Source organism: Telopea speciosissima, chromosome 10, assembly GCF_018873765.1.
Source record: "Telopea speciosissima isolate NSW1024214 ecotype Mountain lineage chromosome 10, Tspe_v1, whole genome shotgun sequence".
NCBI classification, from domain to species: Eukaryota; Viridiplantae; Streptophyta; class Magnoliopsida; order Proteales; family Proteaceae; genus Telopea; species Telopea speciosissima.
This window is the reverse complement of record NC_057925.1, coordinates 62,345,206-62,364,635: the sequence shown is the minus strand read 5'-3', so window position 1 is coordinate 62,364,635 and position 19,430 is coordinate 62,345,206. Positions and strand designations below refer to the sequence as shown.

Genomic DNA, 19,430 nt, shown 5'->3' with positions numbered 1-19,430 from the left:
CATATGGTCGCCGCATTGGATATACCTAGACATGTGATGTCAGGGTACGAATGCGAGTACTCACATGTTTGATATGTGCATTGGCGAAGAATCTACTTTGTTGATTCCCTCATGTATTACTGCCAGATGTAGGAAGGGATAGACATGTGTCACCGACACCCTGTGCCTGAGGGAACCCTGTCACTGCAAAGTGTGATCGCATTCTTTGGTTCATCAATGACTGAGACTCAAGCGAGTCAAAGCCGATGTTCTGGAAATGCATGAACACTCTGTGAGTGAAGAAGTTATCTAATATGGTCACCACTGTCCGATTGAGGAACACCAAGATTGAGACTGTCTGTGTATGGTCGGATCGAAATCTGGATCCAGTGCCGTTTTGGAAATGGTTTTGCAAAAATCTATTTTACATAAAATGATACATTATTTATAATTATTTGAACAAAGTATTTATCGAGTTTTGTGAGACCCGATCAGATGCACAGATGCTCGTATATGGACATATACTATGAATTGGGGTTTGGCAGTACATGCGTACATGCCTTACATTCCATAATGATGATGTTGATTAGTGGGGGGGTCGTATATGATAAATAGTTATCATATAAGGAGTTATTTGAAATTTGCTAATTTAATTGGCTCTTCATTTAATTAATGAATTTGATGCTAATTGTAATTATCCATTAATAATTAAATAAAGAAGCTAATTAATACTTTCTCTATTAGATTCTGCTTCTTCACCTTTAGAGCACTTTGAGTTTAAACAAAACTGTCAAACAAAGAGAGAAAGAGTCAGACTCTCAAAGGGATTAAATCTTATCCATTCAGGGTTTTTAATTAAACCCTGGCATTATATAAAGGGGACCAAAAATGCAGAGGGGGCAGTGCTCCACGTTTTTGCCTGGCCCCTTCTTCTGCTTTTTGGCCTCTCTCTCCCTCTTTGAGATCTCTTCTTCTTCTTCTTCTAGTTTCTTTCATCTGTGTTTGAGAGTTAAGGTTTGTGAAACCCTAGATATGTGCTGAAGAGTTTGAGAGCATCTGGGATTGGCTTGAAGAACCTTGGTAGCACCATTGGAGGTTCAGATCTGTTTGCTTGGAACGTTCACTGGAGGAAAAACCACTGTCTATTGGAGGAGCAACACTTGAGGCTCACGAGGTTAGCAATTATTTATTAATTCCTTCAGTTTATTGATTATTAATATTTATGGAATGCGAAAGAAACTCGAATCGATTGATTTCCGCTGCGCATTCGAGTATGGGATGGATCCTTCTTGCCATGTGATGAACTAGAGATGAATTTCTCCGTCCCTATTGTGATAATTAATTTTATGGAACGTAATAGGAAAAGAGAAACCCTAATAGGGATGCACCAGGGTTCCCATGGGCGATCATGGAAAACCCTAAAATTTAATGGGGCACTCATGGGACACCATGGGATAACCCAGGGCGTGCAATACCCTAATTTTGTAGTATATTGGTTTTCCTAGGAAACCATGGTTTGATCCCTGTACTGTTGTTATGTCTACAAGAAGGCCATAGGCTTTCTTGTCAAGTTTGTATTCCTGATGGTAGAGGTGTCAAATGTTGACCTGCAACCCTAAAATTGGGCCAATTGACTAATAAACGGTTTGATGCCAACCTAGATTGATTATTATTTGAGCATTCACGGTGTTTGGTTGTAGCCCAAAAGGGCTCCCGATTGGGACCGATTAACACCAATAATCGAATGGGACCGGTCATTTGTAGCTTGTCTAAAGCTTGATGAACCCGTTTATAACTTGATCAATTCTTTTATGACTTATTTATTAACTCACAAATAGTAATTAGAGCAATGAAAACAAAAGCTAATTAATATGTTTTGGGCTCCCGATTGGGACCGACTAACACCGATAATCGAATGGGACCGGTCATTTGTGGCTTGTTTAAAGCTTGATGAACCCGTTTATAACTTGATCAATTCTTTTATGACTTATTTATAACTCACAAATAGTCATTAGAGCAATGAAAACAAAATCTAATTAATATAGAAAAAAAATGAGATTCTGCTCACCCCCCCTCCCTCCCTCCCCAATTCATATCATGTGACATACAAGTTACAACAGTGGTAAAAAAAATGAGGAACCTCTTGTTACACAACTACGGACACTCCAACTATAGCATTTCCTTCCACCAATTCCCAAAGAAAGAAATTGAATCGATCTTCACAAATGTCCTTACCTACTCCTATTGCAAGGATTGGAACAGGCAATATTTAAGAGCAGTATCTTCCACTACTGGTCTTCCAAATCTTCAGTCATCCGGTGCCCCACATCCATGCTTTTGGCTGCTGACTGCTTCTTAGCCTTCTTGCTCTTGGCCTTCTTGGCCTTCATCCGCCGCTTCTTCTCATTGGCATCAACCCACGAATCGTTAGATGGGATATGGAAAGGGTCAATCTCATCCTTAAAGCTTCGACCTTCACTATCACTTGATTGCCCACCACGACTCCCTCTCATCCATGAAATCCTTGACCATGATCCCTCTGATTCCTCAACTTTGGAATCCAGAAAATGTGCTGGCCTGGAGAGAGGGGTCAAGAACTCATCGATTGATTGAAGCTCTTAAAATTTCGTGAAAGTTACAAGGACCCAAATAGTTGGAACAATAGGGATGGCAACCTGTAAAGATAGAACGGATAACACTCATGATTTGTATTCAAGGTATTGATAGTTTCACAAATGCAGCTAATATAAATAAACAATCTCTATGTAATGTTATCAATAATGGATGATTATTTACAACAAAAAAGTTTATCTCGGTGCACATATTGTTCCAGAACTGATAAAATGACACATGAAATGAAGTTCTGTTTGGACGTAGAGAGCATCCCCACTGCTCAGATCATAGTTGACACTTGCTCTTTCATCTCATAACTTCTCTCTTACACCCCACTCCAGAACACAGGGAGAGTGGAAGGGTGCCTCCCTGTAAACCACCATGAGAAGGCCGATGCAGAAAACAATGACAATGATTAAAAAAATGCTTCCAGTGGAGTGCAGAACCATAGAAACTCAACAATCCTGACCATCTGCAGAACTGTAAAACTACCTTCCATATGCCAAGCATAGACCATAAGAAGCTGAGGACCACACTACTGTGCTTCTCTTTATTTTTTTGGGTGAATAGAATGGCTTCTCTGTTCTACTAGACAGCGAAGAAGAGAAACATATGTCCACCAAAAACAGATTCCAGTGCACAATCCCTACATCTGTGTTGGAAGGAGGGAAAAAATTCCAGGTGGTAGCATTCAGAAGATATGAAAATAAAACAAATGGAAATGCTATCGAATATATAGCTAATAGAGAAGCCCAACTATTGTCCACAGAGCAGAAGGGCAGGAACCTTTGAATAGTTTCTCAGTGCAAAGCATATGCCTCATCGACACAAACCTTGAGTATATCTAGGCCAAAATTCTATTGAACATGAAATGCATCGCATCCAAGGACTCGTGCAAATTCAATGATGTAGGAGTACATAAAAGGTGGCTCCTTGTGTGCCTCCACGTAATCAGGGACTAATCCAGTCATCAATAGTGACCCTTAAGACTTTACAGCAAAAGCAGCACAGATTGAAACATTTAATTAGTGACTAGAATTTTCTAACGATGTTGTTAGTTAGTAGAATCTCGGCTGGGTTCAGGTGACAGGTGTAAGTGGTCTTTCTTAAAGGCCTCTTAATTGTTTTTAGACAAAACATAGGGAGGTCTTACGAGAGCTAGTATTGAGCTAGATATCAAAAGGTTACTGTTACATTAAAGCCTGTCCAAAGAATTCCATTCTTTTGTTAAAGCAATAATGAAAGTCACCAGGGGACCTGTCCAAAGAATTTCATTCTTTTGTTACTGTTACATTAAAGCCTGAACTGAAAATCTAAAGGACAAACAAGCTCTCCAGTCCTTATAAAGCCTGTACTGGAAAAATCTAACCCACATTTTCTTGATTATCATATACAATCTAGTCCAACTTAGTAGCTCCATAAGTGCTTCCATCATCCATGCCTTCACATTTAAGAAAAAAATAACATTCTAATTTCCTGAGTGAAAATTATTACTTAAATTCCAAACTACTTGTTGCTACTAGAAAACGGAAGAGGTTTTATCGTTCTAATTGATGTTTTTACCTCATGAAAGCCCATTCCTTAGTCATCTAAAGACAAAAATGAAATTTAACCAGCATTCCCATCTATAAAAGACTTAGTGAACAATACTATACTTGATACAAATGTCCACATAAAAAGAGCACAAGTGCCTCTTGAATACTAGTTTGATAGCAAATACAGAAATTAAGTCCTGATAGCAAAATAATGAATATCAAGGTAATTGATTCCATACACACCACCCCCCCCCCCCCCCAAAAAAAAAAAAAGAAAAAAGAAAAAAAGAGCAAGGTAATTATTACCCCTCCCCTGGGTACCAGCCTATTATGCACCATTGAAGGAATGAAGCAGCTTGCATTCATTTTCAATTTGCAAAACATTTGCACCTTGCATTCATTTTTTCCTTGCAGAAAATATCACAGTAATTCATTTGTTTCAGTGCCACCATCCATAGGAAAGGTTTGAGTTTAGAGTGTTTGTTGGACTATATGTTCTTTGTAAGAAAGTGTTGGCACCGCTTCCTCTAAAAGGCCGACCTTGTAGGAAAGGGAGGAAACAATATGTATATCATACAGGAGCTCTAACACGGCGGACTATCCAAAGGGGGACACGGGTGGATAAATAATTTTTTAACAGAAAGGCATCTGATTGAGACTGACGTTGTCCAAATTCTATAAACCCAGACAAAAAGTGTTTCAGTAATTCAGGGAAGCAAATTCTGCAGTAACTTCTCTCTCAATTTCCTCCCCCAAGAGATCAATAGCAGACCACAATGCCCCATTGTCCAAGGAGAATTTTTGGAATAAGGCAACCTATATAGCTAGCTAAGAAAAGACACAACAAGGATGCTTACAGCCCAATAAATAATTAGATCCACAGTACCTAGAAAAACAAAAAGCCCCAAACCCCAGGCAACTGGCAAAGGTAAGGCCACACCTAAGAAATACTAGAAATGATCAGATCTTTTTTCTCTTCAAAAAGCCCTATCAGAAGAGGCTCTTGCAGCACTTCAGTGACTCTTTCTATTCCCTTCCTCAACTTGTATAAATTCAAGTTAGAGTTTTTATAGTATTTGACACAACAGTTCAAATTCTTTAATTTCCTTAATTTTCCATTACCAAATATGGAGTGAATTAAAAGCATGGAGCTGGATTGGAATCAGTAGTTACAGCATAACAATCACTGTTACCTCATGAAAGCCCATTCCTTAGTCATCTAAAGACAAAAATGAAATTTAACCAGAGAGGGACAGATCGAGAAAGAGACAGAGAGAGAGAGAGTAAGCCATACCTTGGTTACTCTAACTTGAGGGAGGAGGACGACGAGTAACAGAGGACCAAATCTGATCGATGCACCTGCAAAAATGGAGAAATCAAGAGAGAGATATATGAGTGGGATAGAGAGAACGAAATAGAGAGAAGGAGAGAGAGAGAGAGAGAGGCAGGCATACCTGTGTGTGTTGTTGAGAATCGATCAAAAGATTTGCAGATGGGTGCCAAGGAAGAAGATGACAGCATTTCACGAAAAGAGTCGACGGTTCTCATTTTCGATTTAGGGAAGCAGATATGGCTGCGTCCAAGTTGGACGAGGGTATTTATATGAAGGCTAGAATCATGTCATCCATATCTGAGTTCACCTCTATAGATGAACTCAGGAATGATGCAACTTTAGTACAAAAAGTGGAATCATGTGATTCTTGTAATCCAGTGGACTTACACAACCAAACAGTTTTATTAAGTAAGAATCACGCTTCCACAGAGTTGCCATCTGTGGATTTACGCAACCAAACGCAACCTTAGAATCTGTCCCAAGAACCCTAGAATTGGTCAAAACCCACCGATTCTAGGGTTCCTTGACATGAATCGACCATATCAGATCAGTTAGAATCAGATCCGATCCAATTCCCCACTTTTTAAACGGTGTATGAGTGTATCCAAACCCCCCCCCCTCCCCTCTTCTTTTCAAATCAATCCGGGGTCACAGTTTTCTAGAAGAAGATATATTTTCTAGTTGAGTTAGTCAAGTCAATGGTTTTATCATGCCTTTTGACGTAGGGGTGGCTTTTGACGTAGGGGCGGCCGTAAAAGGGATCTAAAGGTCATTTGATAAGAAAAAAGAAGATGATAAAGATGGTGAGAGTATCAGAAAGGCGTGGACGGAAGATTGGAAGGTAATAATATCATAGGTTTCTGAGTTCTAAAAAGCAGTACAGTATACCATTTTCTTGATGAATTTACCAAGTGGGTTGCAGATAAACTTAAAAATTGATCAGTAGAAAACATTTATGAGATTGCATTCTAAGAGCCAACAAGAGTTTTTGATTAGATGCACAACTTGTGCTGCATTAGCTATATCCTACACCATCTGGGTAAAACCACTGCCTAAACTATGCATCTTGCATGGGGATGCTTTTCAAAAGACCAATGTTTTCCATATTGTGTATAACTTGGTCTGCAAGTAGTATAACAATGCTCGAAGTAGTATAACTTCGAGCATTGTCCATTGACGCAGGTCCACTCTTCAGTTCATCTCTGAGCTTTCTGCTTAGAACTATAGTACCTTCCAGTTCAGTGCACGCATAATACCAGAGATCAGGAGTAATGCAATGCCCCATCACTGGGCAGCCAGTAAGACCCATGAGCCTGATAATATAGGCCTAACAACAGCTCGCCAACTACTTGTCCATAAGAGACACTCATAAATGTGTCATCCAGAAATCAGGATCAGCTCTGTGCCATTTCCAAAAGGCCAGCCATATGGGATCACCATACCAATCTATAAACTTGTGAGCTTTCCTCTTAGAATTACAGTGCCTTTCGATTCATGCATGCAGCCATGCACCACACCTGAGATCACGAGAAATGCTATGCCACATCACTGCCTGCCAGTAGGATGCCACCAGTTGATAATACAAGCTTTACAACTGGCCAAACCACTTGTCCACAAGACAAATTCTCATAAATGCGTCATCCAAGATCAGTTCTGTGTCATCTCCAAATGCTAGCATATCTCTTGAGATACTTTCTTCAACACAGACAGATCACGCATTTTTCAGCCTGTTATCAAACATGTCCTAGCTTGTCAGTTTAAAATAAATCATTGTGATCATCCAATATGATCAATCAACTAACCAGTTGGGATTTGAGATGAATATATCTGATGCAGGTCCCTGCTAGCAGACACAAAACAACTAGCCATATGGAATATTTCATATGAATTGACAAAAATATAGCATCCATTTTGCTCCTATGCATTCTCTTTACCATGCAAATGACACTGTCAACACCGCTACCACCAAGAAAAGAAATAAGGGCGTATCCAGTGCATGAGGGCGGGCCTTGGTGCAACGCAAGCCACAAAGGAGAGACCACCGAAGTCTTCCATTTCATCAAAGAGGTTATATAAGGCAATCTGTAACAAGAACAGTGCAAGCTGTCATAGAAGGATCCTGCTTCAATAGGCCAAGGTTTACATTAAAGACGGTATTGTATATCAGTCTCCAAGTGGTCTCAAACAACTTGAAAGGGTAAACACAGTATAGCGCAGAAGACAGTGTCTTTAGATGTTTGGATCAGTAACTAAGTTAGTCAATTAAATTTGCAATACTATATTCTTTGCTCTTCTACCAAATATAATTGTTATCTTCCCCCCCACCCCGACCAAAAAAAAAATTAGTCAACTAAATTCAATTTTGCACCCAAATCTGATGGACTCAAATGGTAAAAACCCCCCATGCAGAAGCTAATGTCTCCTGCATAGGCCCACAAAGTTGATTTTCCAACCATTTCCAAAAGCTTTGAAATATTTGTCTGGGGCATGGACAACATGTAAACTAAACAATATTTGAAAGCAACAAACTGCCACAATAAAATTATGGGATTTTCTTTTTGCCCCTTGTTTTATTCCCGGGGTAAGAAGGTCGTGCATGGCGCGTTGGTCAAGTTCTCACTTGCTAAATGCTTGGTCACGGGTTGAAGTCCTGGAAACAGGGTTAAGGCTGCGTACATTTGACCTCCCCAAACCCTGCAAAAGGCGGGAGCCTTGTGCACTTGGTACGGTCTTTTTTTTTTTATGCCGGGGTGAAAAGGGGGTTTTCAAAAAGTTGAAAATCATTTAATGTAGTTCCTATGTGAAATGACATATTTACCCTCATTGAAAAAATTGCATTAAATGCTTCTGGGAATAAGACGAGGGGCAATTGAATGAAGGTGTCAAATTCTAAATACTATAGAGATGTCATTCAAACACTCCCTATAATTATATATATAAAAAATTGTTTGCCTATATAGCTAAAGGGCAAGGGTACTCTGAACCGTCATGGTATCCTACGTCCCCTCACAGTGATTTTTATATTCATTTTTTTGAAGAGAGAAAAAATGAATATAAAATCATTGTGAGGGGTACCAGGTGGTTCAGAGATACTTTTCCCATATAAAAAAGAGATGGCTGGGAAGAACATATATGCCTTTACATATCTCGAGTTAAGTCAAAAAACTTAAGATTGAATATTTTCATTGATCATATTAAAATAGTTCTCTAAATATGTCAGGTAAACAATTTCAACCCAGTAAGTGATCCAAGTCACAGAAGAACAACTGATAAGAACACAGCAGAGGAAGAAACCGATGGCAATTTAATTTAAATGGCAAGGTCTACTACTTAAGATGTAATCTTTAAGATAGAGAATTCCTCCACCTGCTGGTGAGAAATAACCTTGATTTCACACTACTCTTTCATACATATACCTTATCAAGAAAGGATACAGGTTAGCAAGGCTGCACAAAAAGATTAAGCGAGCCATATACTTCTTAACAAAATAGTAGTTGGATAATGCATAATGAGTTTACTTGAGTTGTACTACCAACAAATATAGCATAATCACCAATTCTTATAGCATTGATTGGATATAATAATCTGCAAGGGTTTAATAGAATAACAACCTAATTGGCAAAAAGGGAAAGAGTAAACATTGTTCCTCTAAACATGTTCATAGAACAGAAACCGTAAATACAGCACATGCAGATATGAAAAATAACAAATGAATGTGTGGCGGTAAGACCGATCACGTGCGCCCATAGTTATCAAGGCGGCAAGGCGACCACGGCGTTTGAGGGCCTTCCTAAGCGCCTTGGCGATAGGGCGGCCGCAAGGCGTCTCCTTGGCGAACAAGGCGTTCCAGTGTTCTATTTTTTTATATAACCATTTTATTTGGCACAAATAGCATATTAAAAATTATATGATTCTACTTCTTTGCCAAATAAATATTAAAGAATCAAACCAATGCAAGATATTCATCCAAAAAAACAAATTAACAAACTAAGTTCATCATATTATCATAGCAATAAAGCATATAAATATGAAAGTATGAAACAACATTATAAATTATTAAATATAAAGCATAAAGGGTTGGTAAATTATTATACTTACCTCTATGATGCCAAAATGAGTGCTTAGGCAGTAGGCCCTAAGGTCATCCACTATATTTCTACTCATGTGACCCTATCAATCAATACTCAATAAAAGAAACATAAAATAACCTAAAATAGTAAAATGTCAAAATTAAGTAATCATTAAAGCTTAAACATTCAAATACTTAAAGTGAAGAAAAGTCTAAAAAAAACCATCCAAATTCCAATACAAACTGTTCAATAAGTACTTCACAACTTCAAATTTCAATCCCAATTAAGTATATTCAAATCATCTTCTTCCTCCTCTTGATTGCCCACAACATTACTTTGTAAACCAAAATCATCCTCAACATTTTCATCATCACGCACATCCACTTGCTCCAACTCCAACCCGAACTCCAGCTCATCATCTGAAGACTCCTCACCCCTCCCCCTACTGCGCCGTGAATAAGAGGTAAATGCTGGAACCGCTCCACTGGTTGATGGTCCAGACCTCCTTGCTCTATTGGTGCCATGAAACGATGAAGATGCTCCAGAAACTGTTGATACAGTTCTCTAAGTGAGATCATCCCCAGGATGAACTAATTCATCATCTGATACACCAGTCATCCACTCACTACTCCAACCTAGATCATCAAGCACCAGTGAATTAGAATTTCTGCATTGTTCCTTTTTTTCTTGGAACCTTACTTGAAGACCGCGGTTATACTGGATGTAGACAAGATCATTTAAACGTTGATGCTCTAACCTATTCCTCTTCTTGGTGTGAATCTGAAGAACAATTAACAATATGCAAATATCACTTTTATTCCTTAAATCATTCTTTCATAAAACTACACAAAAAACAAAAAATTAAAATTAAAATTAACTTAGTACTAAAGTACTCAGTTACTCACAAACTCAAATATGCTCCAATTGCGCTCACAACCAGAAGATGAGCAACAAAGGCCAAGTAAGCGCCTTGCAAGCTTTGTAAGCTCAAGTGTAGAGCTTCCATGTTTTTCCCACCAAACGACTATAAATATATATAAAAGAAAAAATATAGATTAAATTAAAATCAACATACAAAATACAAAGTATAAACAAGTGAAACAACTAAACAACATAAATTAAAAAGAAAATTACTTACTAGGATTCAACTTGTCCCTTTGTCTAATTGCCATCTCCTTTGCAAAACTTCCATTACTTTCAGTATAAGTAGCAGATTATCCACTGATCTTGTCTTGCAAGGTTGTATCAGGCACCATCCTTGCAAGAATATCATTATAGGCATCATTTGCTTTATGCATCAAGGAGTTGGCTAAAGATTCATCTGATTCATTCTCAATTGTACTAAAGTACTTGCTTGGATTGAGGAGAAATGCAGCCAAATATATTGGTCGCTCCATCTGACTTGTCCAACGCCTATCAATAATTTTTATAATCTTCTTGCATTTTCTTTCTCTGTCCTTAAAATTTGATTTTATGTTCTTCTTTACCTCTTCCATTGCAATATATACTTCAGGCAATGCAAGCCTCTCATCTCCATCTACTATCCTCAATACTTGAAGAAGAGGCAATGATGGTCTCAAGCAATCTTGCACACCATTCCAGAAAGGTGTGGAAATAACTATTTCAACAATTTGCTTCTCTGGCTCTGTATGTGACAACTTAGAACTCTCCCAGTGATCAGAAAGAAATAATTTCCTCAAACTATCTTTATCGTTCAATAAGCTCTGAAGTGTTAAAAATGAAGATGCAAATCTAGTTGCTCCAGCCCTCACTAAGTCTGCTCCTCTTGTATGTACCCTCATAGCTTCAAGAAGGCGAGTATGCCTATAGATGAAGCTAGTAATTTTTCTCCCCTTCAATATCACAGACCTGTATGTTTTTATATTGTCTATCTCCTCCATCATAAGGTCTAGGCAATGAACTGCACATGGAGTCCAATACAACTTCTTTCTTTTCTCCATTAATAACCTTCCAGTAGCAACATAATTGGAAGCATTATCAGTGACCACTTGAACCACATTCTCCTCTTCAATCTCCTCAATCTTACTATCAAGGAACTCAAATAACATTTTCGCATCTTGTATTTGACTTGATGCATCTACAGACCCCAAAAAGAATGTCCCCTCTGTACTGTTGACAAGAAAATTAATTAAGTGCCTTCCTTTCTTGTCTGTCCACCCATCAGACATGAGAGTGCACCCTTTCTTCCAAGAGATTTTGTGTTTCTTTTTTATTTCATCAATTTTCTCCTTCTCAGACTTCAATAGAGGAACCCTATAATCATGAAATGAAGGGGGCTTGAGACCTGGCCCATACTGTCCAATTGCCTCAACCAACTCCTCAAAGCTCCTTAGCTTCAAGGCATTAAATGGAACACCGCTTTCATAAGCCCACCTTGCAAAGTAAGAACGAAGTTTATCTCTTTCCTCCTCTGATCTCATACGGTTCTCCATTGTAGTCTGTTGGGGACCTTTACCGTGCCTTTCTGCAACAATCTCTTCAGGAGTCCGCCTCTTGACATGAGCATCCATGGGACCCCTTACTTGTTGTTTGACTATGGTTTGAATGACAACTTTCTTTTTTTTTTTAAGTTGTTCCAGAGCTTGGGATAAGGCTTGAGCCCGCCCCCCCCCCCCCCCCAAATCAGACTCTACATGCCCTTCTTCGGCCCCTTCCACAGGTAAATCTTCACCATCAACATCCAAAATTTCCATCCTCCTCTTCTTGTTTTTCAAGATTGCTTCTCTCATCTCTGTAGCAATTGCTGCAGTTGTCTTTGTGCACTTGGCTACATCTCCATAACCACCAATCAAGTGTTGCTTCAATCTTTTTATTACTCCCTTGGTATCCACCCCACAAAGGATACACTTGACACAATTCTTATCTTCTAAATTAGGCCAGAATCCATACTTCCACCCAGGATCATTAGACTTAGCCTTCCTTTTTGGATCCTTGCTTGGATCAATCCCCGACCCCGCTGTACTTATATTTTCAGCCCCACTACTACCATCAACATTGGCCATTGTACTCTCTTTGTCTGATGTCTAGTTGTCTACAATGACAGAAAATAGAAAAAAAAATAAAAAATATAGAACTAATAGAAGACTAGAAGTACTACAACAGCACAAACAATATGCACCTTTTTTATGCAAAAGGTTTAATTAAGAAATATGAGTCATATGACATCCTAGAGCATAGTTGGAGAAGTGTTGGTACTACTTCAAGTTGCAATACAGTGCCAATGTGTCTAAATAAGTGCAATCATGAAGCCACTATGGTCCAAAAAACAAAACCCAAAAGGGTATAACACTATAACGTCAAAATGGGGAAATCAAAATCAGGAAGAATCTGCATTTAAATAAACAAGTGAGAGGCAGAGGGGGAATAAAAAGCAGAGTGTTTCAGATCATTTAAAAGCATAGACAGGGACTAGAAATTCTATCCAAAAATCAGAAAACAAAATAGATTTTTTATGAACAATACAATCCTAAACATAAACAACTATGTTCCAACTTCCAACCCCATTGCAGCAGATCTATGAAGTATGAACAATACAATCATAAAAACCAGTACTCTCAAGGACTAAAACAGGAATAAAGGGAGTACGAATTGAACTTGCAAAAGAAAAAGAAGAAAACACAGAGATAACTGGAAAAAAGGGAGTACGAGAAGAACTGAAACCAAAAAAAAATCAAAACACTGACTGACTTACTGCAGTGCTAGCCGGAATATGTCGCCGGAGTAAAGGAAGACAGCCGGTTTCCACTGCAAAAGGAAGAAATAGAAAGATGTGGTTAGAAGAAAAGGGTTTGGACTTTGGATATTAGAAGAAGAAGAAAAAAAAAGAATGCATAAGTGCACAACAGTACAATACTTACCGATGGAGGCAGGAGCTGTCGCCGGAAACCGGTGGGGGTGGAGACTGGACTCTGGACTGGACTCTGGAGATTGAGAATGAGACGTCGGAAATAAAGGGGTTTAGATTTTAGAAGCCTCAAAGGACTGAGGACTGAGAGGGACTCAGGGAAGCCTCGAAGGACTGAGGTCTCAAGTCGCCGCTGCAACTCCTGCAAGTCGCCGCTGCCGCTGCTTCTTTTCTCTGGAGATTGAGAATGAGATGTCGGAAATAAAGGGGTTTAGATTTTAGAAGCCTCGAAGGACTGAAGTCTCAAGTCGCCGTTGCAACTCCTGCAAGTCGCCGCTGCCGCTGCTTCTTTTCTCTTTCGTTTTTTTTTTCTTTTGATTTTGGTATGTCGCGAAGACGAAGGTGAATCCAATCGATTAATTCGATTTGGTAATTTGGGTATTTACTATTTAGGTTTTGTTTTTTTTATTTTAAGTTTAACATATGATTCCATGCTTCTCAAAGCATGGAACTATAAATGTACAACCAATGAAATATTTCCAACTAGAATAACTTATAAATACAAAAAAAAAAGTTTAAAAACAAAAGTAAACAGAAAAAAGGGCCTAAAGCGACCGCCCAGAAGAAATGGCGTCCCAAGGCGCTTAAGGCGACGCCTTGGTGTCTAAGGCGCTCGCCTTTGTGTTGTACAATAAAGTGTCCAATCGCCTAGCCCCTGTAGAACCGCCTGGACGCCTTGATAACTATGCGCATAGTTATCAAGGCGGCAAGACGACCATGATGTTTGAGGGCCTTCCTAAGCGCCTTGGCAATAGGGCGGCCTTAAGGCGTCGCCTTGGCGAACAAGGCGTTCTAGTGTTCTTTTTTTAATATAACCATTTTATTAGGCATAAATAGCATATTAATTTTTATATAATTCTACTTGTATCCTGAATAAATATGAAAGAATTGAAGTACATAATCAAGGAATTGCAAAATAGCATAATCATGACATGTCGGCTAAGGGTAGGGCATATCTACAAACACCTTAAAGACCCTCCATGGAAAAGAGGGAAAGATAAAACGAAACGAAAAGACCTCTCTCCTAAGACCATCCAAATGCAGCCAAGAGAGCAGCCCAATCAAAAGTTCAAAACCATTCATGATTTACAAGTTCTGGTCTTGTGATCACTTCATTTTAGTCCAATAAAGAAATCATTCAATTCTGTGAAAAAAAAGGAGGAAAAGAAAGAATGACAAGATTGAATGAAGTTAAAGGAACTGTTTGTTACTCCACAGTCCACAGTCCACAGTCCTCTTTAGAAACAAACAAAAGAACATACAAGGCTGGAGATGTCGATGGAGAGTGGAGAGGTTAGAAGGGGTTTAGGTTTAGAAGGAAAAAAGAAGAAAAAAAAAAGCACAATACTTACAAGGCTGGAGATGTCACTGCCTCGCCGGACGCCGGTGGAGGTTAAGGCTGGACCGCTGGAGATGGAGACGTCGATGGAGAGTGGAGAGGTTAGAAGGGGTTTAGGCTTAGAAGGAAAAAAAGAAAAAAAAAGCACAATACTTACAAGGCTGGAGATGTCGCTGCCTCGCCGGACGCCGGTGGAACCTTCTGGGACTGAGAGGGACCGTGGAAGCTGGACTGCTGGAGATGTCGCCGGTGGGGGTGGAGGTTGCTTCTCTCGCCGGTGGGGGTGGATGCTGGAGATGGGGGTGTCGGTGGAGAGGAGAGGTTAGAAGTTAGAACTTAAAAAGGGGAAATAGGTTTAGATTTTAGAAGGAAAAAGGGGGAAAAAACACGATACTTACAATTAGCCTCGCCGGACACCGGTGGAGGATGGAGACTGAGAGGGAGGACTGAGAACTTGAGAAGGAGTCGAAGGACTGAGGTCTGAGCTCTGACAGAGTCGCTGCAAATCGCCGCCTCGCTAGACACCGGTGGAGGATGGGGACTGAGAGGGAGGACTGAGAAGGAGTCGAAGCCTTGAAGGACTGAGGTCTGAGCTAAGCTCTGTCGGAGTCGCTGCAAGTCGCCGCTGCGCTGCTTCTTTTCTCTTTCGTTTTTTTCTTTTTGATTTTGGTATGTCCCGCGAAGGTGATTAGGTGAATCGAGTTTGGCATTGGTATTTAGGTTTTGGTTTTTTTTTTTAAAGTTTAACATATGATTCCATGCTTCTCACAGCATGGAACCAAAAATGTACAACCAATGACATATTTTCAATTAGAATAACTTAAAGTACATAAAAAAAAAGTTTAAAAAACAAAAATATAAAAAAAAAACACCAAAAAGCGACCGCCTTGCTCACAAGGCGTCCTAAGGCGTCGCCTTGGTCGCCTAGGAGACGCCTTGGTCACCAAGGCGGTCGCCTTTCTTACATACCATAAGGCACCCCGTCGCCATACCCCCAAATTTCCACCTGGGGCGACGCCTTGATAACTATGGTCTGGGGAGGGTCATAATGTATGCAGCCTTACCTCCCCTTCCTCTCTGTTGCATCCAACAGAAATACGAAGGAAATTTTGCAAGAGCAATTGTTAGTAACAAACACAAAGTAAGGGAGCATAAGAATGTGCTAATGCCTATTAAGAAAAGATCACATTATAAGAATGTGATAGTGCTTGTTAATAATAGTGTCAATGAGAAAAAGAAGGTACCTATTCCCTAGTGGTTGTTATATGTGATTGATAGGTGCTTTGGATATAACAAAGAAACTATATAAAAGTTTGTAGCATCTCTCTCTCGCATGTGTTTCAACAGAATCCATACCCGACCTGAGCCCCAACACCATAACTCTGACATTTCACCCTATCCTGGATCATCATTTTCTTCTATAATCCAGCAATGATCATTTCAAAGAAACTGTCAGATTATTCCGTGAAAAATACTAAGTACAACATGTTCATGCATGTCTAATACAAAGGAATTAAAAGAAATGCAAAGAGTAAAGCTATTTACCTAAACAATCACCAGCCGAGAAGCAACATGACAAGTGAAAGCATCTCTTTTAACCATGGTTAAGAACTATCAAGCAAGCTGTATTTGAAGCCTTGGCTGCAATTGCTGGAGTCTCGTCAACAACTCATGGCATGAGATACTCACTCCTTTTGATGCATCAAGTGAAAAAGTGGGGATTGATTCCATGATCTTGTGATTTTCTTCATCCATACAAAGACAATTCAAAATAGAAGAAATTAATCCCATGTCAAGAGCAACACCCTTAGCTGCCATTTGATGAAGCAAGTTGATGACTTCATCTTTTTCACCCTTCGCGCTAAAACCATTTAATAGTGAATCATATACAATGGCATCCGGTGACAATCCACGAGCAATCATGGTCTTGAACATATTTTTAGCCTCATCCAAGAGCCCTGCCTTTGAAAACCCGTTTATTAATGTGGAAAAAGTTATTAAATCAGGAGTGAAACTGCTTTGAAGCATTTCCACAAGCAATTCCTTTGCTGCTTGAAGATTCCCAATTCGAAACGTTCCATCAATAATGGTATTAAATGAAATCACATCAGGTTCACAGTTTGCATCCCTCATTTCTTGGAGCAAACTCCTTGCATTCTCTAGATTACCTTCCTTGCACAAAGATGCCATCAACGTGTTGTAATCAAACAAAGTTGGACATAAACCCCGAGCTTTCATTTCAGAGAGAAGACCTTTTGCAGTACCAATCATTCGCATTTTGGAGAATCCATCTATCATTATACTATAGGTGAAGGAGTTTGGAGAAAATCCCATGCCAATCATCTCTTGCCAAAGCTCCATAGCCTTATCGGCATTGTGTACCTTTAAAGACCCACCAATTAGCATGTTATAAGTGACCAAATTACTGAGATTCTTCCTCTCAACCATCTCATGATGAACCCCCATGGCCTCATCAAAACAGCCCGCATTGCAAAGCCCTTGGATTAGCATGTTAAAGGTCATCGTGTCTGGCTCAACATTTGACACACCTTTGACCATCTCATTGAGTAGATCCATTGCTTCGTCCGTCTTCCCAGTATCACAAAGCCCCCCAATTAATGTATTGTAAGTCACTACATTAGGCATTGTCCCCCTTTGTGTCATCGTGTCAAAAAATTTCAATGCATTAGACACCAAGCCCTCCTTGCATAGTCCATTAATTAAGACATTATATGTTACAATGTTGGGCTCTTCACCCTTCTCCATCATGGAAGCCATCAATTCCATAGCTTTGTTCGCCTTCCCATCCTTGCATAGGCCATCAATCAAACCAGTATACGTAACAACATCTGGCCCAATCCCAGATTCCATCATGGAACCTAACATTGATGTAGCCTCTTCCCACTGTCCCATCTTGCTAAGAGTATGCACCATGCAAGTATAGGTAACAACATTTGGAGAAATTCCTTTGTCCAACATCTCATGTAACAGCTCCTTAGCCTTACCCACATTTCCACTACGACAAAGGCCATTTATAGCAGTACTATATGCAACAACATCTGCATTGAGACCCTTTTCATGCATCTCATACAACAAGCCCACCGCTTCATCAACTCGATCCGCCTTACATAGACCATTCATGAGAGTGGTGTATGTAACCAAACCGGGGCAACAGTTCTTTGACTCCATTTCAACCCGCAACTCCAAAGCTTCTTCCAACTTGTTTGCCTTGCAAAGCCCATTGATGATGGTGTTATAAGAAACCACATCAGGAGATACCCCAATTCTCCCCATTTCCCGGAATAGTTTTATCGCCCAGAGGACCTCGCCACCCCAGCACAGTTCCTTCAGTACTAGGTTCAGAAGGAAAATGTTTATGGTGTAACCCAACTTCAAGATTAACCCCATGACCCCAAAGGCGAGTTTGGGCTTCCGGGCACGTAGGAAACAGTCCATTAACGCATTTAAGGATCGGTAGTTTGGCAAAATTTCCAAATGGGTCATCCGCTGATATGCGGAAAGAACCAGACCATACTCTCTAGACTTCGCAAGGGCATCGATAAGTGAATTACAGGTCGCAGCTGAGGGATTGAAGCCAGAATCGATGGCACGATTGAAAAACGCAAACACTTCCGCAACCCGGCAATGGGGATTCTCACGTAGGGATCTGATACGAGTCTCCAGCTCGATTCTGGGATCACTGGAATCGGAATAATCGTTCCGGGCCAGACCCGAAAAGAATGAACTGCAGATGCCACGGCCATGGCGGCCATGAGAGGGAAGATGAAGATGAAAATGATAAACGATTGATTTTACAACCATTGGTCGATATAGAATGACCAGCAGAAATAGACATTACATATCATCACCACCAGAAAATAAATATAGATGTAACTCAAATACCATCATCCTACATACAGAAGAATAGTAGACAGCAAGGAAATCTTAGTGCTTCTTACCTCCCAAGTCTAGTTAATCCAATTTCTAGCATGGAAATCTCAGTGCTTCTTACCTCCAAAGTCTTGTATTGTTAATCCAATTTCTGCGACAGACCTGTATTATTTAGTCTTCGAATTCGAAGAAGAAACAAAAGCAGAGGAAGAACCCAAAATACAAAGAGGCGGCATAGAGCATACGGGGGTATTTTCGTAACGGTAAGCTAATTTCAGTGAGACTCGAGTTTTTTTACAAAAAAAAACCTCAGGCTGCTTTTTTTACCCCTCCCTCACCCATTAAAAGGGTCTACCCAGTGCATGAGGTACCCCTGTTTTTGCAGAGAGACTGTTTCTAGATTAGAACCTGTGATCTCTTGGTCACAATGGAGTAACCTACTCCATAACTATTGTACCAAGGTCCGCCTTCACCCATTGAGCTTCCTTATTTTGAACATTGAAGCCTCTAACTCTAGAGACCATAGTTAAAAAAGGGGAGAAAATCCTAGGCCACGATAGAGTTCAGAACCTATTTCTATGGTGCTCAAACTCTATCACTTATATCATATTCAAGTAAAAAAGAAACTACAACTCAACTACCACTCAACATAACCTAACAATTACTACTCAATAGGAACACTCCCCATCACTGTAGTTATCTTTAACAATATTGATGTAAACAATTCTAAGAGTAGTAGATTACA

General features: G+C 39.7%; 3 protein-coding genes across 4 annotated transcripts; all 3 read right to left on the bottom strand.

Annotated features, from left to right (window-relative positions):
• Positions 1-6,618: 6,618 nt before the first annotated feature.
• LOC122642338 (pentatricopeptide repeat-containing protein At4g28010-like) lies at positions 6,619-18,758 on the bottom strand. 2 transcript variants are annotated; one of them, XM_043835773.1, is made up of 3 exons: positions 16,340-18,758; positions 12,462-12,466; positions 6,619-7,204 (listed from the first exon to the last, which is right to left on the bottom strand). In XM_043835773.1, the coding sequence occupies exon 1, from the start codon at positions 18,614-18,616 to the stop codon at positions 16,409-16,411; it is 2,208 nt and encodes a 735-aa protein (XP_043691708.1). In that variant the 5' UTR covers positions 18,617-18,758; the 3' UTR covers positions 6,619-7,204; positions 12,462-12,466; positions 16,340-16,408. The 2 variants fall into 2 exon arrangements, with proteins under 2 accessions (XP_043691708.1, XP_043691707.1); XM_043835772.1 differs by lacking the exon at positions 12,462-12,466 and having other exon boundaries at positions 6,619-7,187.
• Positions 10,019-10,819, bottom strand: LOC122642340. Its single transcript, XM_043835775.1, has 3 exons — positions 10,669-10,819; positions 10,436-10,554; positions 10,019-10,310 (listed from the first exon to the last, which is right to left on the bottom strand). The coding sequence occupies exons 1-3, from the start codon at positions 10,700-10,702 to the stop codon at positions 10,095-10,097; spliced, it is 369 nt and encodes a 122-aa protein (XP_043691710.1). The 5' UTR covers positions 10,703-10,819; the 3' UTR covers positions 10,019-10,094.
• Positions 10,745-12,553, bottom strand: LOC122643867. The gene is made up of 2 exons (XM_043837438.1): positions 11,018-12,553; positions 10,745-10,927 (listed from the first exon to the last, which is right to left on the bottom strand). The coding sequence occupies exons 1-2, from the start codon at positions 12,551-12,553 to the stop codon at positions 10,745-10,747; spliced, it is 1,719 nt and encodes a 572-aa protein (XP_043693373.1).
• Positions 18,759-19,430: the final 672 nt, after the last annotated feature.